This window comes from Lontra canadensis, unplaced genomic scaffold (assembly GCF_010015895.1).
Source record: "Lontra canadensis isolate GAN:19392208 unplaced genomic scaffold, GSC_riverotter_1.0 scaffold10, whole genome shotgun sequence".
NCBI lineage: Eukaryota > Metazoa > Chordata > Mammalia > Carnivora > Mustelidae > Lontra > Lontra canadensis.
Window position 1 is genome coordinate 4,526,153 of NW_022631004.1, and position 23,545 is coordinate 4,549,697.

At 43.9% G+C, this 23,545-nt stretch overlaps 1 protein-coding gene across 1 annotated transcript in view; it reads left to right on the forward strand.

Annotated features, from left to right (window-relative positions):
• Positions 1-19,689: 19,689 nt before the first annotated feature.
• Positions 19,690-23,545, forward strand: part of TMEM154 (transmembrane protein 154) — a 41,205-nt gene continuing 37,349 nt past the window's right edge. The window contains exon 1 of the mRNA XM_032855514.1: positions 19,690-19,883. Coding sequence (XP_032711405.1) covers positions 19,790-19,883 — 94 coding nt within the window. The 5' untranslated portion in view covers positions 19,690-19,789. The remainder of the gene's footprint in view (positions 19,884-23,545) is intronic.

Genomic DNA, 23,545 nt, shown 5'->3' on the forward strand with positions numbered 1-23,545 from the left:
GCATGCAGAAAAGGACTCTATCTATAGAGACATGTCAGTCAAGGAAATGGCTCAAGAATGGGCCGGAGGCCTGGATTCTGGTCCTTTAATGTTCAGGACTTCGAAAATCTTTCTCCAAGTCAACAGGAAGTGCCTTACCTTCTAGGCACTGGTATTCCATGAAGGGTCAGTGCTGTGGGCCATGGGCTCCTGGAGTCCCCTGCATTAGACTACAGGTTCAAGCGAGCACAAATGTTGGAGAGGGGACAGAAATGAGCCACGAAGGAAAATTGGCTAGTACCCATGACCAAGATTGGGAAAAAAGGGTTGCGTGTTCTCAGTGAAAAAGCAAAGTACCAGATGAGCCTAGGCAGGTTCACTTTCTGAGGGCGTGCTTGACTGAGCTGTTGAACCCAATGGTTTGCCTTTAAAGGCCATGCCCAGCCTCTGTTGGTCCCACCCTGTAGCCATCCACAGCAGCTGCACTGCTTTCATAGCACTGATAGGTCGCTGGCTAGCTGGGGAACGGGCCCAGGCTGGAAGTGAGGAAGGGCATTGTGTTCCCAACAGGTAGGTGTTCAGAAAACACGAGACCTCAGTCAAGGATTTCAGCATTGGTCTATGCTTTCCCACACTGGGTCTTCTTATCTGAGGGTTAGATGCCTGTGGGTAGGGCGGGTATATGTAGACTTACTGGAGAAAAGAAATGAGAGCTGCTCTCATGTTTGCTTCATCTTTTCCTGAAGGTTCTTAGCCGGGCTGTGCGGTATGTGAGCAGCAAATGTGAGCAGGCAAGGGGAGCCAGGAAGGGCAAGAGGCCTCTCCAACCCTCCGCTCTCAGCCCAGAGGCGCTAAGGCAGTGGTTCCAAGGATAGAGGATTTCTTAGAAATACAAATGCCAGGTCACCACCCGCAGGGCTTCTGGCTTACTTGGTTTGAGGTGGGATTTGCAATAGGCATGTTATTGAAATACTCTCCAGCTTATTCTGAAGTGTAGCTAGAGTGACAACCACTGACTTTACCTTTGGTGGAGCAACCAAAGAGGTGGTCAGTCGGGAAAGGGAGGGGGATGGGGCAAGTGAAGAGGATCAGAGGACCCGCTTGCCCCACACGAGAGCATTAACCCTGGAATCGGTCCAGGGGCTGGTTTTTATTTTGCCCTTTTTGCCTATCGATCTTTTGAATTTTGCAAGTCTTAATGTTTTAAAATATCTATTTTCCTTCTGGAGCCTCAGATTTGAGCTTCATCAGAATCACCAGGTAAACTTGTTAACACAGATTGCTGAGCCCCACTCCTAATGAGGAGTGGGGATGGGGCCGAATCATTTGCCTTTCTGACCAGTCCCCGGGTTACACTGGTGCTGCCTCCAAGAACCACACTTTGACAACCTCCGGTCTCACTTTATCATTTCATTCTTTTAGTATTTTAGTTCTCTGGATTTACTGTTCCAGTTAGATCTTGATTTTCCTCAGCTTTTGTTTTCCTCTTCCCATTAAACTATATTTTTTTCTTAAATTATAATTTTTTTTGAAGATTTTATTTATTCATTTGAGAGAGGGAGAGTGAGACAGAGAGAGAGAGGGTATGAGATGGTATGGCGGGGGGAGGTGCAGGGAGAAGCAGACTCCCCACTGAGCATGGAGACCTTCACTGGCCAGATCTCAGGACCCTAGACCACTACCCGAGCTGAAGGCAGACACTTGACTGACTGAGCCATCCAGGCGCCCCTTCATTTATAGTTTATCTAGATCTTTCTTGCTGCCTTTGATGCTAATTTATACACCATTTTATTTTATCAATATATTTTTTTAATTTGCCCTTTTGACCCGTGTAACAGACTGCTAGTTGCCCACACAAGGGTCATTTTCTATCCCCCCTTTCCTGTTAACCAGACCTGAATTTTGTTGAGGTATTCAGTAGTCATTGTCTCACCAGAGGCTCTAGTCTCTGGGGTGATCTTTTTTTCAGCTTTCTTGAGAAGTAATTGATCAACGATACTGTAAGATTCTTAAAGTATACATCACGATGATTTGATGTACGTGTACACTGTGACAGGGTCCCTCTCATCTAGTTAATTAACACGTCCATCACCTCACATGTATATCTTTTGTGTGTGAGAACATTTAAGTTCTACCCTCCTAGTGAATTTCAATGATATGATACAGTGTTATTAGGGGTGACTCTTAATTAGACTAAACCAATGAGGGTAATTCCACTTCCTTGCCTCTGACAAGCCTAAAAATGGCAATGTGAAGGAAAGTCAGCTAGTGGTCCGCGGTAAAGTTTTCTTCAGAACAGGGATCAGGAACATTCTGTGTGTCAGGCTTCAGACTGTTGTGTGAAGGTTTGATCCTGAGAGAAGAAAGAACCATCTGGCATCCATGAGGGAATAAGCCTCAGGAGCCAAGGCAATACCCTGAAGATGGCAGAGCAGGAAGGTGGAAGGAAACTGGGCCTTTGATCATGTCCTTGAGCCACTGAGCTCACAAACCCTGGACCCGATTTATCTTCAGACTTTCTGTTACATGAGATTCTCTTTGTTTAAGGCATTTGAAGTTAGGTCTTCTGTTTCCTCAAGTCAAAAGCGTCCTAAATGACATATGTTATTTTAGCCGCCCGAAGATTACTCTATTTTTATTTGTCTGCAGGTATTTATGTATACATCTTAAATTTCTTGAGACCAGGAATCATGATTTTTTTAGTATTTTTTTAAATGCTCTATTTTTTTAAAAAAGATTTTATTTTTAAGTAATCTCTATACCCAAAGTGGGACTCAAACCCACAACCCTGAGATCAAGGGTTGCATGCTCCACCGACTAAGCCAGTCAGGCACCTCAAAAGGCTTCATTTTTAAAGGAGTAATTTTAGGTTCACAGCATAATTAAGAAGGTACAGAGGTTAACCAGATACCCCTTGTCCTCCCCACCATATATCTAGCCTTCCCCATTAAAACATCTTCTACCAAAGTGGTGCATTTGTTACAACTGAGAAACTTACACTGAGATCCAAAATCCATAGTTCACATTAGGGTTTGCTTTTGGTGTTGTTTGGACAAATGGATAAAAACATAAATTTACCATAACAGTATTATACAAAGTAATTTCACCGCCTTAAAAAAATCCTCTGTGCTCTGCCTATCCATCCCTCCACCGCACAACCCCTGGCAACTACTAATCTTTTCACTGTTTGCCTTTTCCAGAACGGCAGATGGTTGGAATCATGCAGTCTGTAGCCTCCCAGATTGGCTCCTTTCACTTAGTAATATGCATTTAAGTTTCCTCCATGTCTTTTCACAGCTTGATAGCTCATTTCTTTTAGCGCAGAATAATATTCCATTGTCTGGATGTACCACAGTTCATTTATCTATTCATCTACTGAAGGACTTTTTTTTTCAATTAACCTATTTTTTAAATTAACATATAATGTATTATTTGTTTCAGGGGTACGGGTCTGTGATTCACCCGTTTTACACGATTCACAGCGCTCACCATTACTGAAGGACATCTTGAGTACTTCCAAGTTTTGACAGTTGTGAACAAAGCTGCTATAAACATTCGTGCATGGGAGGCTTCTGTGTGGACATCAACTGTCAGCTCCTCTGGCTAAATACCAAGGAGTATGATTGCTGGATCATACGGGAAGAGGTTATTTCATTTTGCAAGAAACTGCCCAACTGTCTTTGAAAGTGGCTGTTCCATTTTGCATTCCCACCAGCAAGAAGTAAAAATTCCTATTATTCCACGTCCTCACCAGAGTTCAGTGTTGCCAATATCTCAGGTTTAGGCCATTCTAATAGATATGTAGCAGAATCTCACTGTTGTTTTAATTTGCATTTTCCTGATGTCATATGATGTGGGACATCTTTTCACATGCCTATTTGCCATCTGTATATCTTCTTTGTTGAGGGTTCATTAAGGTCTTTGACCCAGTGTTCAATTAGGTTGTTTTCTTGTTGTTGCTTTTGTGAGTTCTTTATATATTTTGGATAATAGTCCTTTATTAGATGTGTCCTTTGCAAATATTTTCTCCCAGTCTGGGTCTTGTCTTCTAATACTCTTAATATTGTCTACTGGAATCATGAAATTACATGCAGAATTTTTCTAAGGTCTCGAATACAACGTAGTTTGAGAGAACAATTTCATTATTACATTTCTATAATTATTTCTTTTCCAAACATTTTAAGACTTAGTTCATATCAAACTTATGCTAATCACTGGAACACTAAAATGAACATACGCACGTACAGCTTGTGGTTCTTCAAAACAAAAACGGGACATCTGATCACCTTTAGAGGCAGAAACTTTATTGTGAGGCTGTGTGTGGACGGCCCTTCCACATCTCACAGCTCTGACCCTGTCCTCTCCTTGCCTCTAGCTTATCTGACCTGTGTGGGCCTCTCCTTCTATTTTTGTGAGTTCTATCCTTCTCCTCCCACCAAACAAGTGGCCAAAGGGGTAAAAATTCTTTCAAGTTTCAGAGGGACACATTTATATTAGTATTTTATCACCTTTGTAGGAAAAAGCTCTCAGGCACACTACTTTGTGATCACTGGACAACTTTGGGTCAAGTGCCATCTTGAGTCAGCCAATGACTACCTCAAGACAATAAAATACCCTGATGTATCTTCCTTCAAACACTAAGAGGAAGTTGGAAATGAAAGGTACCATGACTTGGATGTTGAAAGTGTTTTTGAAAGAGTGATTCAGAAAATAACTCCAGAACTCATATCTTTAGTCACTGCTGCTGTGTCTTTACTGTGTGCCCTGTTTGCCTTGTTTTTTTAATAATTTCTATCTCCTCAGATCAAAAGAATGAAATAAAAGAGAATCAATTCTCTCTTTTAAAATTAGTAATGATTCTCAGGGCACCTGGGTGGCTCAGTCAGCTAAGTATCAGAATCTTGATTTCAGCTCAGGTCATGATTGCAAGGATCTGGGATCAAGCCCCTTCTCTCTTTTCCTCTTGCCCTACCCCTCCAACTCGGTGTGGTATTCTCTCTCTCTCTAAAATAAATAAAGAAATCTTAAAAAATAAAATAAGATCAGTAATGACTCATAACTTGTTTTGGGGAAACGAAATGGAAACTAAGTTCTCAAGGCTAAAACAAAAATGTGCTCTGTTGGAACAAGGCACAGTGTTATAATTTATAAAGGACTAACAATATTTAGAAATATCGAATTAATTAGATAAGGTAAATGTTAAGATAACAATTACTAGTTAAGATAAAAACAACTACTGTTGTAGTTGTTTTTCCTTACAGTCAAATACTACTGTACCTGTAATTATATTCCCAGAGCAAGAGGTTATCATACTGACATCAACTCCACCAAGAATAAAAAGAGTTACCTGGAGGATAGATTAGGTTCCTGTACTAATAGTTTAATGGAAAAAATTGTTTTTAAAGATTTTACTTATGTATTTGACAGAGAGAGTGAGATCACAAGTAGGCAGAGAGGCAGGTGGAGAGAGAGGGGGAGAAGCAGACTCCCTGCTGAGCAGAGAGCCCAATGCAGGGCTCCATCCCAGGACCCTGAAATCATGACCTGAGTCAAAGGCAGAGGCTTAACCCACTGAGCCACCCAGGCACCCCAGAAAAAATGTTTTTTAAAAGCTTATTTATTTTTATTTTAGAGAGAGAGGACATGAGTGGGTTTGGGGGAGAGGGAGAGAAAGAATCTTCACCCAGACTCCCCACTGAGCTGGGTGCTGTACTCTAGGCTTTATCCCTTGACCCTGAGATCATGACCTGAGCTGAAATCCAGAGTTGGCCACTTAACTGACTGAGCCACCCAGGCACCACTTAAATGAAAAAAATTTAACTTTATTTGTTTTCATTTTATTTAAATTCCAGTTAACATACAGTGTAATATTAGGTTCAAATGTAGAATTTAGTGACTCAACACTTCCATACAACACCCAAGGTTTATCATAACAAGTGCCCTCCTTCTTGCCATCACTCATTTAGCCCATCCCCAACCCACCTCCCCTCCAGCAACTTCCAGTTTGTTCTCTATAGTTAAGAGTCTGTTTTATGGTTTGTCTCTCTCTTCTCTACTCCCCTCTCCCATTATGTTCATCTGTTTTTCTTAAATCCTACATGAGTGAAATTATAGGGTATTTGTCTTTCTCTGACTTATTTTGCTTAGCATAATACACTCTAGCTTTAACCATGTTGTTGCAAATGGCAAGATTTCATTCTTTTTGATGGCTGTGTAATATTCTGTTATATATATATAGATATATATATATCTATATATATATATATATCTATATCTTCTTTATCCATTCATTGGTCATTGGTCAATAGACATTTGGGCTCTTCCCAGTTTGGCTAGCATTGATAACACTGCTATAGATATCGGGGTGCATGTACCCCTTTGCATTAGTATTTTTGTATCCTTTGGATAAATACCTAGTAGTGCATTTGCTGGATTGCAGGATAGTTCTATTTTTAACTTTTTGAGGAACCTCTACACTATATTCCAGGAAATTTTTATTTTTAAGTAGAAAAACACAAGTGTAATTTCAGAAGTATTCTTTAAAAAAAAGAAAGACTCTGGAAAGAAATAGTGGGTGATGCTTTTATTTTCTGCCATCTACCAATCTGCATTTTCTAATGTTTCTACAGTGAGCATATATCACTTCAAAAATAATAAAATGGTAGGGCACCTGGGTGGCTTGGTTGGTTAAGCATCTGCCTTTGGCTCAGGTCGTGATCTCAGGGTTCTGGGATGGAGCCCCACATTACCATCAGGCTCCCTGTTCCACGTGGAGTCTGCTTCTCACTCCCCCTCTACCCCTCTCCCTGTTCATGCTCTCTTTCTGTCAAATAAATAAATAAAGTCTCTAAAAAACATACATGGAAATGTTGCATTAATGTATGACCCCTAAGTAAGGAAAAGGGAAATAAAGAAATGTATTTGGTGTAGTGCCCAGTGTGGTGACTTAAGTAAATTTAAGTGCTTTGTTTTCTAATGCTTCTGAGGGTAATGATCTCCATCCCAGAGTTGGCAAATGTAAACAACACAAGATACCCTGGAAACACACTGGAACCTATTTTGATTCATTTGAATTTAGAATTGTGGTAATAAACCTATTTGAGTAAGTGTCAGATGATGGCTACTTCTATGAGTATTTGTCCTGTGACTTCACTTGCTGTGGATTTAGAATGCACCCAAAAGGACAGCTGTGCAAGATGCTATTTTTGTCTGCCTCCAATTCCTCCGGGACTTGTTTATCCAAATTGTCGAAAACCACCCAGTCCTCAGTGAAAACCCACCAACATCAAATGCAATGCTTTTAAAAAGCAACCCATTCTGCAACACGGTCAGGGGAAAACGTGTTATTTAAAAGAAAATGTCCTTTGTGGGGTGGACTTCACTAGAACGCCGGTCAAGCCATATGCTACTTCATTGCCAACAGAACCCAGTTCCATTCCTCTAGGACCTTGTCCCTGACTTCCTTTCCAACCTCACACTCCACTTTCCAACCACATGAGATCGCCCTTCCCCAAGGCCACCAAACCAGCTCAGCCGGAGCAAATCTCCAGACGTCACCATGCAAACACTTTCAAAAGTTCATATACGAAACGCCAAACATTAAAACCTCTGTTTTATTGTGGCTGACATCCCCCCCTCCCCCCAAAAAGAGCCAATGTGTTTTGCAAAAACAAACAAACAAACAAACAAAACACAAAAACAAACAAACAAGCAACCCCCCCTGAGAATGGATGACAGTTTTATGCAATGGGAAAATAACCACACCAGAGGAAGAGAAGGTAGGCAGCCTCTGCATCAGGGAGTAAATGTTAGCAAATCTAAACTCTTGGCAGGGAGACAGTGAGAATTATTTTGTTTCTGATTTGGTAACTTGTGACCCATTTCAAAGGTAAAGAAGAGATTTTTTAAAAATCCCATTTGAATAAGGGCCGTTTTTAGATTCTTTAATTCCTTTGTTCATTCAACTTGTATTAATTGGTTTTAAGCTCTCTTCTGGGGCAGAGCTTTGAGCTAGAGCAAGTCCTAAAGTTAACTCAAACATGGTTCCTGCTTTCCAGAAGCCCATGGTAGATCAGGGAGGAAAGAGATTGTCTAAATTATATAATCTGAATGTGTTATGGTAAAGGTCATGAGTAGCACTACAAGGCTACAGGCACGCTGTCAGTATCCTTCCTCTCCACTAATCACGGCCATGAACAGTGTTTCTAGCACGACCATTCAGGGACTCAGAGATCCAGGCATACCCTGAGTCATCACACAGCATGACTCAGCCAGATACATTTGCTGGCTCTGGAATGAGCAGTGGCTCTTGCAGGAGGAGGAAAGAACAGTGGCAAGTTAAGTGTGAACAGCCCTATCTTTACAAGCCCCATCTTTGCTGTCTGCCGTATGGGTGACAGCCACATGATGCAAAACTTCATGGCTTTGCCAAAAACAGCTCTATTTTCTCTGATTTTCCCTATTCAGGCTTGCAACTTGTGAATGAAGACGCTTAAGGGATATGTCACTCAGCTCTTGCTGCACTCGTGCGAGGTAAAAAACAATCCTAAATCTCTCCATAGCTTATAATCAGAAACACTCATTGTCAAGCCCCTGGGTCTCTAAGTCAGCTGAGGTCTGGCTGAGCTAGGCTGGATTCCAGGTTTCTGACCTTGTTGAGGTCTGCTTCAACTTATGGCGCTCATGATCTCAGATCGCAGAAATGCAAGAAGCCAGATTACACGATATGGCTTTTAAAGGACTTGTTCGCACCTGGCATATTATCTCTTCCCCGCATATCTCCTTGGTGAGAGCAAGTGATACAGGACTGGCCCCACAACGCTAAGGCAGGAAAATAATCTCTGCCTATCTGAGCGGCAGGAACTGCCAAGTCACAAGAGTGTGGATATAAATTTATGTAATTCAGAGAAAGCATAAGGAACTGAGAACAACAATCTAATCTACTGCGAGAGAGAAACTAACAATGAGATACGTAAGTAAGTGCAGTGGGGCTGTTGCCGACCTTCGGGTACTGGAACATAACATACGACTGATACCCGTGCCCAGTGCTTCTGTGTGGTTAGAGCTGAAGTCACCGTAACTGCTGACTTTGAGGGCTTTTGTTTCTGGCTTCCAATAAGCTTTGAGCCCGCTGCTTCACGATCAGTGAAGGAAACACATCACCCTTCTTTTTAGTGTCTTTGCCCGCTCCTTCCCTTCCTCCTGCCCCTCTTCCACAACTGTCAGGCTTCTCCAGCCCGCCGCCTTTACGGCTGCTCTCCCCTCCACTCAGGGATGCTCCCCTCCCCTCCACTCTCACCCACCAAGCCCTGCTACGTTGCTGTTAATACACGTCTACGTTTCTGAATCTCGGTGATGAAGGAACATCTCAAGAACACCCCTGGGTTGTTTGGAAGCAGGTCCTGTCTTTGGAAACGGAGGTCCGGGTCTCCTCTGGAAATGCTTCCGTGAGCCTGCCTCGGAAAGAAACTCACAGCCTCCTAGAATGTGGGTGCTGGGACTTTAGAGGGCAGCTAGCCAATCCTGCTGTGCTAGAGATAAAGCAAATGAGGCCCAGAGAGTCCATTTACTTTTTTTTGCCTTTTCTTTTTTTTCTTTTTAAAATGTTTATTGTGCTGTGTTAGTCATCATAAAATATTTCATTTGTTTTTGATGTAGTGTTCCATGATTCACTGTTTACGTATAACACCCAGTGCTCCATGCAGTACGTGCCCTCCTTAATACCCACCCCCAGCTCACCCATCCCCCAACTAAAAGCCCTCTAAAGCCCTCAGTTGTTTCTCAGAGTCCACAGTCTCTCATGGTTCGTCTCCTCCTCTGATTTCCCCCAACTCACTTCTCTCCATCTCCCAGTGTCCTCCGTGTTATTCCTTATGCTCCACAAGTAAGTGAAACCATATGATAATTGACTCTCTCTGCTTGACTTATTTCACTCAGCATAATCTCTTCCAGTCCCGTCCATGTTGCTACAAAAGTTGGGTATTCGTCCTTTCTGATGGAGGCACAATACTCCATAGTGTATATGGACTGTATCTTCCTTATCCATTCATCCGTTGAAGGGCATCTTGGTTCTTTCCACAGTTTGGTGACTGTGGCCATTGCTGCTATAAACATTGGGGTACAGATGGCCCTTCTTTTCATTACATCTGTATCTTTGGGGTAAATACCCAGTAGTGCAATGGCAGGGTCATAGGGTAGCACTATTTTTAATTTTGGGGGTGGGGGGAATCTCCACACGGCAGAGAGTCCATTTACTGAAAGAACTAAGACCAGGGTCTTGGACTTCTTATTCTCAATCCAGGGGACCCAGCGTGTCTCAACACTTGCATCCTTCCCTGAGGGAGTCATTTGAATTCTTATTAAAATTATCATGAACATGTGTGGCAGGTATTAGATTAACTTCTATAAATACAAGGATTTGGGGGCCCTGGGCTCTCTCTGTTTATACTCACTCATCGAGAACTCCCCAAACTAGTAAATTGGACTATTTGGCCTGGGAAAAGGAGATTTCAGCTAAAATGCAAAGATAACTATAAAGAGATAACCCTTAGCTTCTGATCTTCTAAGGGGACCAGAGCTGCATTTTAGAGACAATCCTCCTCACTAACCCTGGCACTCCCAGGGCGATCTCAGAGAAAACTAAGGGGATGGAAGGACCCGAAAGTAACTGAAAGTTTATTCCATATAAATCAGAAATTGCTAAACTGACTGGTTGTTTGTGTAAGTGACTCTATTTCCTTTTTCCACGACCAGAATTGAAATTCATAACTGATCCTATAATGGAAAAATAGAGTAAGTTACTATATTCCAGGCCTGAGTTTGCAATGTGCATTTTGAACCTACCGTCTATTGGCAGGATAATAGTACCAACTACTAGTACTGGCAATGAAAGTAGGAGTAACCCTCTTAGCTAATATGTATGGAAAAAGATCTGTAACACTTTAAACACGGAATACTTTCATTTTGATTATGTGCACTTGAATGTTTCCACAATAAACACGCACGGTTTTTGGAATAAGAAAAATAATATTTTAACTGAAAAAAAACCCCTCCTACACTCCGTTACTCATTTCTACCCAATACAGATCCTCTCCATTTTCACTTATTTTTGGCACAATCCACATACCTTGGCATTGGAGTTGCTTCTCCTTACATCTTTCTTATTCAATTTTGCAATTCCCACCCCTTCCCTGAAACCTTTGTGCCTTTGTATTTTCTAGTTTCATTGGTGTTGAGGATTTAGATGGCCAAGACATCAGCTGAATCTGAGAAGTCAAATTAAATAGAAAAGCCAATAAAAGAAAAAGCATTGAGACCACGAATCTGATTTATCATTCTGAAGTGGGCTTCAGGACAGATACTGTGCATTTGCTAATGTTGTCTGCTCTACTTAAAAATTACTTGAAGTCACTTAGAACGAAATGATCAAGATATCATTTGCTCAAAACCGAAACAGCAGTGGAAGGAAACTGAGTTCCTTTTAACGGGCGTGGGAAGCCCCAGCTGAGTAAGACTGGGGCAGTCAAATCTGTTCTCCCCTGCGCTGTGGGGGTGGGGAGGTGGGATGGCATTTAGCTCTGCAAGAGTCGAGGGGAGACTTCTGGGAGGGCTCCCTGGTGGAGACCCGTCTCGAACAAGGTCCTGAAAGAGAAGTTCAATTAACCAAGGAAAGAAATGTTCCTAGAAGGGATAAAGGAACCCGGGCTAGGCAGAGTTATACCACCAAGTTCTACACTCAGTTCCAGGCTTCCTGGCAAACAAGGCAAAATGGGGGGAAATGTGCTACTTATTTTTACTATTTGAGTAAAGGGAAATACCATTCCAGGAGCTAAAGATGAAACTCTAGATTAGTGATTTTCAAGTGTTAGCCGTATAAAAATCCCCTCGAACACCATGAAACACGCAGAGTTCTGGACCCCAGCTCCAGAGATTCTGACTCGATAGTTCTGGGGTGCAGTCCAGGACTCTGAAATAAACAAGTCACCCCAATAATTCCAATGGAGTTTCCACCCATTTAAAAAAATACCACCATCAAATGAATTTTTTAAAAATCAACTTTTCATTCATTTTTTCATTCAAAAAACTATTAAGTGCTGTCCTCAATGTTGGGGGTTGACAGGAGAAGGAGGCAGAGTGGTGGTCTGCCCTCAAGGGCACTATGGGCCGTTAAGAGGAGGGCCACAGGGTCTCCAGGCCAGCCAGCCTCTTCTCATGTGTTCCCCATGGGACCCTCCAGACCAGACACCTGTGCCTTGTCCCACGTGCTCATTGCCACTTCTGCCCCTAACCACAATCTTTCTCAGTTTCATTTTTGGTGACAAGGCCATCTGCCTGGGTTCAGAAGACTCAGTCGTGGAGGAGGTGCCCACTGAGGCACCGGATGGAAGCTCCTAGGATTCTCCAAATGCTGCAGCAGCTTCTTGGAGTGACCAGCTGAAGAGTATGTCACCAGAGTCGGCAGCCTGGATGCAGGGACAGGGACCACTGAGGATCCTGACAAGTGCAGAGGGGCTGGTCAACCAGATGGACCTAGATGGATCCAGGCTCCCAGCTTCAAAGATAGTGTGCTATAGATTAAATATGTGTGCCCCCCAAGTTCAGATTTTGGGGCCCCAACCCCCAATATGAAGGTATTCAGAGATGGGGACTTTGGGAGATGTTAGGGGTTGATGAGGTCTTTATGGTGAGGCCCTCCCTATGAGATTAGTGTTCTTATAAGATGAGGCATCAGACAGCTTGCTCTCTGTCAATGTCATGTGAAGACACAGGGAGAAGACAATGATCTCTAAACCAGGAAGCGGGCTTTCCTGAGAACATGACCATGTGAGCAACCTGATCTTGGACTTTCAGTTTCTAGAACTATGAGAAAATACAGTTGACCCTCAACAACACGGCTTTGAACTTCATGGGTTCACTTACTCACAGATTTTCTTTGATAAATTACTCTCAATGTATTCTCCCTTCCTTACAATTTTTTGGGAACTTCCTTATGAATTTCTTTTTTTCCTTGATTCATTTTTAAAAAAATTGTTATGTAAATTCAATTTAGTTAACATATAGTGTACTATTAGTTTCAGCGGTAGAATTTAGTGATTCATCAGTTGTATACAACATCCAATGTTCATTACGTCAACTGACCTCCTTAATGCCATCACCCAGTTATCCCATCCCCCGCCAGCACCTCCCTTCCAGCAACCTTCAGTTTGTTTCCTAGAGTTAAGAGTCTCTATGGTTTGCCTCCCTCTCTGTTTTTGTCTTATTTTATTTTTCCTTCCCTTCTCCTATGCTCATTTATTTGGTTTCTTTCTTTCTTTCTTTTTTTACAATTTATTTATTGGAGAGAGAGAGGGGGAGATGGAGAGAGAGAGAGAACATGAGCAGAGGAGAGGGGCAGAGGGAGAGGAAAATGCAGGCTCTCTGCTGAGAAGGGAGCCCAACACAGGACTTGGTCCCAGGACCCCAGGATCATGAACGGAGCCAAAAGTAGACAATTAACCAACTGAGCTCTCCAAGCAACCTCATCTGTTTTGTTTCTTAAATTCCACATATGAATGAAGTCATATGGTAATTGCCTTTCTCTGACTGACTTATTTTGCTTGGCATAATGCACTCTAGTTCCATCCATGTTGTTGCAAATGGCAAGATTTCATTCTTTTTGATGGCTGAATATTATTCCATTGCATCTATGTACCACATCTTCTTTATCCATTCATTTGTTGATGGACATCTGGACTCTTTCCATAGTTTGGCTATTGTGGACATTGTTGCTATAAGCATTGGGGTGCATGTGCCCCTTCAAATCACTGTGTTTGTATGTTTGGATAAGTACCTAGTAGTGTATTTGCTGGGTCATAGGGAAGTTCTATTTTTAACTTTTTAAGTAACCTCCACACTGTTTTCCACAGTGGCTGCACCAGTTTCTATTCCTACCAACAGTGTAAGGGGTTCCCCTTTCTCCACATCCTCACCAACATCTGTCTTTTTCTAACTTATTAATTTTAGCCATTCTGACTGGTGTGAGGTGGTATCTCATTGTGGTTTTGATTTGTATTTCCCTGATGCTGAGGGATGTTGAGCATTTTTTCATGTGTCTGCTGGCCATTTGTATGTCTTCTTTCGAAAAATGTCTGTTCATGTCTTCTGTACATTTCTTGATGGTTTTTTTGTTTTGTTTTGTTTTTGAGTTTGGTAAATCCTTAATAGATTTTGGATACTAGCCCTTTATCTGGGATGTCATTTGTAAATATCTTCTCCCATTCTGTTGGTTGTCTTTTAGTTTTGTTGATTGTTTCCTTTGTTGTGCAAAAGCTTTTTACCCTCATGAAGTCACAATAGTTCATTTTTGCTTTTGTTTCCCTTACCTTTGGAGACATGTCTAGCAAAAAGTTGCTCCAGCCGAGGTCAAAGAAGTTGCTGTCTGTGTTCTCCACTAGGATTTGGATGGATTCCTGTCTCACATTGAGGTCTGTCATCCATTTTGAGTCTATTTTTGTGTGTGGTGTAAGGAAATGGTCCAATTTCATTCTTCTGCATGTGGCTGTCCAATTTTCCCAGCAGCATTTGTTGAAGAGACTGTCTTTTTTCCATTGAATATTCTTTACTGCTTTGTTGAAGATTAGTTGACCATAGAGTTGAGGGGTCCATTTCTGGGTTCTGTATTCTGCTCCATTGATCTATGTCTGTTTTTGTGCCAGTACCATACTGTCTTGATGATCACACTTTGTAACTGAGCCTGAAGTCCGGAATTGCGATGCCTTCAGGTTTGGTTTTCCTTTTCAACATTCCTTTGGCTATTTGGGGTCTTTTCTGATTCCATACTTCCTTGCGATTTTTTAAAAAGATTTTATTTATTTATTTGACACAGAGAGAGAGAGATCACAAGTAGGTGGAGAGGCAGGCAGAGAGAGAGGGGGAAGCAGGCTCCTCGCTGAGTAGAGAGCCTGATACAGTGCTCCATCCCAGGACCCTGAGGTCATGACTTGAGCCGAAGACAGAGGTTTAACCCACTGAGCCACCCAGGCACCCTACCTTGCGATTTTCTTAACAACATTTTCTTTTCTCTAGCTTACTTTTATGTAAGAATGTGGTCTATAGGGGCACCTGGGTGGCTCAGTTGGTTAAGCGAGACTGCCTTTGGGTCAGGTCATGATCCTGGAGTCCCTGGGTCGAGTCCCCCATTGGGCTTTCTGCTCTGCAGGGAATCTGCTTCTCCCTCTGACCTTCCCCCTCTTATGCTCTCTCTTTCTCTCATTCTCTCTCTCAAATAAATAAATAAAATCTTTTAAAAAAAAAGAATGTGGTCTATAATACATACATAAAATTGACGTTAACCGACTACTTGTGTTCTCCATAAGGCTTCCGGTCAACTGTAGGCTGTTAGTAGTTAAGCTCTGCAGAAGTCAAAAGTTACACATGTGTGGGGGGTTACACACCCTAAGCCCTGTGTCGTTCAGAAGTCAAGTGTAAAAGTCTATGGTATTTTGTATGACAGCCCAAGCTAACCAAGACACGGTGAAATTGCCATCTGCCCTTCTCCTGGCTGTAGTCTCTCTGCACACTCTGGGCTTCAGTTTAATCCTTCGGCCCCAGCCCTGCCCTGCCTGTTTATCTGTATGGGCACTCCTTTTCCAGCCAGGGACCTTAGCCTGCTCCCTACACTCTGTCAATCAGCTTCAGAGTGATTATACGCCCACGTGCTTTTACTATTACCATGTCTGAGGACCTTCTGACAAAGTAAACACTGCAGATCATTAGCTGCCACCATCTAGCATTTAGACAGAGAAAGAAGTCCCAGAAAGTGTGTGCGTGTGTCTCAGTGTGGGTGGAGATTTTTTGTGTGAGTATGCAAAATGTGGGTGTATGTTGAGAGACAATATATAAATGGACAAAGGCCAAACCATAAATGTAATAATAATACTGTAACCCACGGTCCACAGCAAACGACTCAGGAAGCCAGTCTGCTATGAAGCAAACATGTCCAGGTTGGACCCTATCTCTAGCAACGGGCCCCAGAAGTCAAACAGTAATCCCAAATCCCTGTCACAATGGCCCTTATTTTTATTCCCTCTTCCAAGTTGGGAGAAGCCAAATATGCACCCCTAGCCAGTCACCAGAACCAAAAATTAGAACTTGCTTCTAGTTCCTCATGCCAACAGCCTCTGCTCTCGGGGCATACGTGAAATCGTCTCCTTTTCCCACTAACAAGTTTTCCCACTTCTGTGTCTGCCTTTGCATCTTGGCCACAGTGCAAGCCACGGTGGCTGACTCCATTGTTCCAGCAAGCTGGGAATCAAAGGTCTTTGCTTGTTCTTGTTTGGATGATCTTCATGTATTTCCACAGTGTGCAGGAGCATGTAGAAGCACGTGTGTATGAACATGTGAGTGTGAGAGGGAGCTGTGTGTGTGTGTGTGTGTGTGTGAGTCTGTGTGGGGGGGAATGGCAAGGATGTGGGGTAAGGAGAATGGTGGAACGGGATGCCGCACTCACCATGAGATCTCCTTGCTTCTGGGTTTGTTCCCTTTGCCCCTCCTCTTGTAGGGCTGATGGGGAGGGAAGGTTGGGTGGGGAAGAAGCAGGAGGGAAGGGAGTTGGACTTGGATGGGAGTCACTTCCGTGATACAGACAGTTGATGATAAAAGCCAGACTTTCGTGTAGAGTAATAGAGTCCCTAGAACATCAAACCAGTCCCCCTACCACTCCCCCCACCACCCTCTAGAGCACTACACCTCAGAGCATTTCCCAGCCCACCATACTTCAGGACCTCCCTTTCTCCTTTCATTGTTGAAAGCCAATGGCAGATTCCAGGACAAGGTTCCCACTCCCCTCCCCATCTCTGTGCCTGCCATTCCCACTGGAGCCTCCCTGGTGTCTTATGGTTGTGACTGAGTCCCTGACTTCAAGTTAGTTACCAGTGTATCCGGGTTTAATCCGAGGCCAGGCAGCCACTTGCCAAAATTAATGGTTGGTGACATTAGAACAAACAGAGGTAAATAGCCTTTACCTAGCACAGCATCTCCCTGCGATTTTAACAGCAGCAAAGAGATCACTGCGGTTTTACAATTTTCTGATCAATGATGGTAATTTTCCTCCCCTTAAGATGCGGTTAATCACACTAAGGGTCTTAGAGAACACAGGAGTCAAAAGAAAATTGCACGTTTGTGCAGGCTTTCTGCAGGACCTCCATATATTTTGCACATCACGCTAACTGCTGGGGGGTTGTGGCGCCCAGGAGCTGCGCCCTGCTCACTCGGATAAATGGTGCAGAGCTTCCCTACTCTGCCATGGGAAAGAGTCTGGGGTCCTGCCACAGATAACCTGATTCCACAAAGCCCCTGCCAAGCTTCTCTTTTAAAAATGGAAGAAACCAGGGCTGACACCCCACCCCGGCCAGTGAGCGCTTGGAGCCTGGCATCCCTAGTCCTAATAAGACGCAAGTGGCCTAATGGAGGGAACTCCCAATGCTGGGCATCCTCTCCCGCACGTGGGGGTCACAGCGGCTGGGGATGTGTATGCTAGGACGGGGGGTGGGGGACTACCAGCCGGACTCAGAACCAGCTCCGGGCAAACCAGTGGTCTGCTCACTTGCTCGACAAGAGTTCTCTCCCTGCTGTTTTCCAGTCCATCCACCAGTGTTGGACTTGTCTATTTCCTCCAGTTGTGCGCTCTGCATTGTCACCTAAGCTGCAAAGCGATCGTATCTGTTGACCTAAGCCACTTTAAAACAGTGAAATGCATACTGTAGGTCCAGGAACCAACTGGACATTTCATGAATCACCAACCCATTTCTTGTGAATACGAATGGAGATTAACAGCGACTAAGGTCACTGAAAAGCAATAACGCACTAACCCCAAAACAGATAGCTGTGTCAGGGGCCGAGGAATTCTGGTTGCTTCCGGTGTTCACACCAAGCAGAGCACCAGGGATGAACTGACTACAAGGGGTTACTCATGGTACTTGCAGGCAGGGGCTTAGAGACCGGGTGGGTGTCTGCAGGCAGGGGCTTAGAGACCAGCGATGGTGCCTCTCTCCTCTTTCTTGGCACTACCACAAACATGACTATGAAGTTTCCTTCTGTCCTGCCTGGGCCCTAAATCTAGACCAAAGGAATGACTTCACTTAGAACACAAACACGTAACACACTCTAATCTCAGTTGCTTGCTGGTCTAAACATCACATTGTTTCCCCTGGGCAGAACCGCCACCCCCATTCTAATCCAATTCAGTCCTATTTTGTTTGCTAACCACCTCTGAGAATGTTATTGTTATGTAAAAAGGAAGAAAAGCGAAACACAGATTTTTTTACCCCCTGAGAACAGATTCTGTTTCAGAAATGGGCCCTTTAAAAGATCATTGCTCTTCATCATAGAGCCAGCAATCAAGCCCTGCGGCAGTTTCCCAAAGGATCTAAACACTTATGTCTGCACAAATGCATGCATCCAGATGTTTCTGGCAGCTTTATTTGTAAGTGCTGAAACCTGGAAGCAGCCAAGATGTCCTCCAGTAGGCAAAGGAATTGGTAAGTGTGGTACATTCAGACAATGGACTGTTACTCAGTGCCAAAAAGAAATGAGCTGTCATGTCACAAAAAGACATGGAGGAAACTTAAATGCACGTTACTAAGTGAAGGAAACCAATCTGGAAAACTACATTACATGCCACATAATTTCAGCTGTACGCCGTTTGGGGAAAAAGCAAAACTCTGGAGGTAGTAAAAAGATCAGTGGGTGCCTGGAGTTAGGGTGGGAGGAAGGATGAATGGGTGGAGCATGGAGGATATTTAGAGCAGAGAAACCATCCCGGAGGATAATATCATGGTGGATTTGTGCCATTTTGCATTTGCCAAACCTACAGAATGTGCTACACGTGAGAGAACCCTAATGTCAACTATGAATTTGGGGTGATTACAATGATCAGCGTGCATTTCTCCATGGTAACAATTTGTACCAGTTTGGGAGGATGTCCACAATGGGAGGCTGTGCATGTGTGGGGGTAAGGAGTTTATGGGACATCTCTGTACCTTCCTCTGAATTATGCTAGGAACCTAAAACTGCTCTAAAAACACATGAGCTTTATAAAGAAAAAAAAATAATAGAAATAATCTCTCTCGGGGATGCAGAGTACCTTCGGGCACATGCATAGTGTTGTCCTTTATCTCGCTATGAGGGAGGTGGCATTCAGGGCCCAGCGATTGTGATGCGTCTGGCTGGAGAGAAGTGTCCCAGCCATTTTCTGATGGTACAGGTACCCCTGCCCGCTAAGCCCGAGCTGTCCAACACAGCAGCTGCTAGCCGCATGGAGTTCTTTTAATTTAAATTAATAAAAATGAAAGTACAAATTCATTGTGCACTGGTCTCACTGAAGGGCTCTATAGCCTATGTGGCTAATGGCTACTGTATTGGGCAGATTTGGGACCTTTCCATCATCTCAGAAAGTTCTACTGGATGGCGCAGCTCTAGACTCTGGGCCGCCCCAGAGGCTCACCTAGGGTGCAGCAAAATCACCAGTGGAGAATGCTTGAAGTCCAGGATCCTCAGGCCCAGATCCCAAAGGACAGCTGAGCTCTAGACCCCTTTTCTAAGAGCCAGTTTCAAAAGATGGGGGCCGGCGGCAGGGCCAGGACTGAAAAGGGTTCGTGAGACCTTGCAGGGCAACTTCTCTTTTGCAATCCTTGCTGGTCTGACAGGCTCCTACAGAATTACATCACTTCCTAAAAAACAGGCAAACACCTCTCCTTCAAGTTAGCACCGACCCAAACAAGCAGGAAACAGGAAATGTTCAGGTTTCAGGGAGGCTGAAGCCCAGCGCAGCATCATGACAGGGCGGCGGCGAGCGGACAGGAAGGCTCCCGGGGCTGCCCTCGCTTTTGCCCTGGCGATCACGCTCCTTCCCACCAGCCAGGCTCAGGGTAAGCTACGTCCCGCTTTCCAACCCCCAGGAAAGAGGAAAGCCAGGCTGGGTCAGTGCCCGAGGCTACAGAACTCTGCCGAGGAGGGGAACACCCAGAAAACCAAGTCCTTTCTATAAAAGAAGGAGATGAAATTAGAATTGTAGTTTGGGGGGCGGGGGGGTGGAGTTTGGGGGGGGGGGGGGGGGGGGGGGGGGCTTGGCTGGCTTCCCCCGCAGGCGGCCAATCCTCCTCCCGCTCCCTCACTCCATCTAACTTTCCTGCAATTTTTGTCCTCTACCAAGTGCGGGGTCCCTGTAATTTCCCGGCTTGGACGGGCATCTTAAAGAAACCATAAACTTTTTTGTCAGTTGGTGTAAAAGAATGTTTCAATCAGAAGTCGTGAATTTCCTTTTAATACTGTGGGCTGGGAAATCTGCTAGTAGCAAAATCTCCCGGAAAAACTGAGGTATGGAAATGTACTACTGGAATGTATACTAAAGAAAACCAGTCTGTTAAAAAGAAAAGAAAAGAAAAGAAAAAGTAAACAGGAAATTATCGGAGGAGTTACCAGGCATCCATTCTAACTTTTCAAGAGAAGTCTTTCATCTGTTTTTCTTTGAACTTGTTACTTTGGGGGATATTTTCTTTGCATGCGTTTTTACTAACGAACCTTTATTTTAGAAAGTAATGTGATTGTAGCAAAGCAAATGTATTGGAAAGACAAAATATTCAATCTCATTATTTTGAGCTAAGAGCGGGCAATTGATTTATACCCTTGACAGTTGCTACAACGAGCACAATCTCCCTCGATTGCCTCATACAGTTTTGTTGACTTGCCCTTGGGTAAATAAACTCATTGCCCATGATTTCTGTCAACAGATACTACCTGTTTCTAGTAGTGCAGGTCAGTATTTCAAGTAAAAGGAAAGTTCTCACGCTAGGGTTCTTCGAATAGGGTGGGGGTTGGGGGGCGGGCACCGGGCACTGACCTAGCCTGTGGCAATTTCCTGGAGGTTCACAGTCAGCAGCCAAACACACCGCCTGCCCCACCAATTTCTCCTGCCCTGGGTGCTCTCCTTGTGGTCTTGCCAGGCATCTGGGGTGGAAAATGAAAAGTGAAAGGCAAATCATTCCCACTGGAAAGATGTCCGGTTGAAATGCGAGGTGTGTTTCAGATGAGACCCCGGCGGGACAGTGTGTTGTCTTAGGCACAGTTTGGGGGCTGGGAGCGAGCATGAAGATGACGAAGCTCCAGCCGCACGGGTGACACAGGTTAAGTCGCTGAAGCAGGGGACGGTCAGATGTCCAAGTGCCGCGGCTGCTCAGCTCTTCTGACTGGGACCCCGGGTCCCCACTGTGCCCCAGTGGAGATTCCTCCGCGCCAGACTCCTTTCCCTGTGGGGTGTCGCTCAGCAGCCCAGGGGGCAGAGCTCGGCCTTCCAACTTCCAAGTCTTTTGAGTTTCAACGCTACCGCAGGTGCCTCAAACATGCCCTGAGAGTAATACTTAAGGCTGCCTAAGTATTTTCTGGAGCTTCTGAGCATCTCCTTGACATATCTGAGTTGAAGCGTAAGGCATCCAGGAGATGCAGAAGGGTCACATGAAGACCCAGTACAAGTTTTCTTTCTAATGCTGGGCTCTGATCAGTGGCTCTTCCACAATAAAGACCTTTGGTTGCTCCTCATTTATGCCTTGGACCCTTGTTTCAACCTTCTTCTCAGGTGTCTCCTCCCGTGTGCCCTCCCACGGCCCAGTCATACCGAACAGAGGGTGCACTACAGATCTCTGCAGCTCTTGTCAAGAATGGATGACAAGTTCCCTTTTTTCTACTTAGTGAATTCCTATATAACCCTAAAGACCCAGACTGGAAGTTGCCTCCTCCTTGATGTCTCTTTTGACTGCGCCTTGCCTGGTGGCTTTATCTGTGTCATGCCCACATAAAACTCAACTTCAGTACACATCGCTGATTGCATAGAATCCTAAGTGTGTGTGTGTCCGTATCTCCCATAACTGCTGTGAGAGCCACCAGAGAAAATGCTCGGTAGCTTATCTTTGACTTCCCAAATCCTTGTTGGGATCCACATAAATAAAGAACTCTGTAATTGTTGACAAATGCTACAATCATTCTAGAATGGATTTGAGGTTGAGCACTAAAAGCTGATGAGCTCCTGAAAACAGGTGGTGTGAGAATGTCAGGGAAGTCAAAGGGGAAAACCTGCATTTCAGCTGAGCGCAGGGTTTACCTAGATAATCCAACACGCTTATTGGGCCCTGTCTGGATTTCCAATGTCAGAAAATGCAAAATGTCCACTCACAAAAATCTATATAATCAAAGCCAAGGAGAAGTCTTTTATAAATTAAGGACTGATTATCTATTTTTTAATTAATTGATGTATATCCTTTTGAGCTAATGGCGCCTAAGATGTGAGGATGTGAGTTAGTAAATGCGTGTCACACTTGTATTTCCTTGAATTCTTCAGGAAGTATTTTGGAAATGTTTGGCAGTAGAATCCAGTCTACTGAGCAGCCTGACACCCCCTCCTTGCAAGCATATTCCAGGATACGGCTCAAGTCAAGCCAACCACAAACAGGCAACATAATCTATTATCAGCAGTCCCAGGCTCTGCTGCAGTACCTCGGAGTCAGTGTCCTTTCTCTATACGGAGAGCCTGCTGCAGTCTTGATTACTGTCCCAAGTGAAATAATCTACTTAGAAGTCACCGGGAGAGAAATGAGAAAACAGCTTTTCTGGGATTTTGACCAAACAGATGAGCATAGTTATAGAAAAGCTGCGGGTTTAGGTACCTTGGCCAGCGTGGACGCTAAGAAAATTCAGACTCTATGTCAAGGCGACATTCTGTCCACGGGGTGAGGGAGTCATTTTCACCTGGCTTCTTGCCCTGTGTCCTGTCAATGTCAGCTTAACACTATCAGAGAGCTAAAAGCAACCTCCCAAGACACGGAAAGCATGGGATTTATTAGCTGCAATGGGCAGGATGGTCTGTAAAAGGAGAGCTGAGGGCACCGGGCAGAAACAAGGAGGCTGTGTTTTGCTGGGTCAGGGTTAAACAGCGGGTTTGACGGGAAAGACTCGGAGATTTTCTGCACCATTCCAGAAGAGTAAGAACCATGTAATTAGTAGATAAACTTTGAGAAGAAAAGAAGGAATTAAAGAAAACACTATTTATGTAAATGGAACTGCGATTTCTGACACTGATTTCGTTTCAATGAGTGTGACTGGCATCTGCTATTGCCTGGGACAGTTCCAATTTCAAGTAGCAATAATGATGAGAGCAAATGCATATAGTCCTCATTGCATGCCAGGTGCCCTTCTAAATAATTTACATATACTCATTTAATTCTCCTAATGACCTTATATAGTGAGTACTAGTATCCCTGCTTTACATATGAGAAAATGGAAGCACAGAGAGGTTAAGTGACTTGACTCGGGTCACACAGCTAAATAGTGGATCTAAGTAAGATTCAGTCTCAGGAATCCATGCTCTAACGTATACTATAATACCTCTGGGTTTTTAGGCTCTGCTAGTATATGTGTCTAGTTCTAAGTTTAGGAAAATATGTCTCTGGTACCCTTCCAACTATAAATGTATCACATACATCTTAGACCCCCTCAATTGGAGTCTAAGGTTATTGCATATTAATAAAGGAGCTGTATTTGT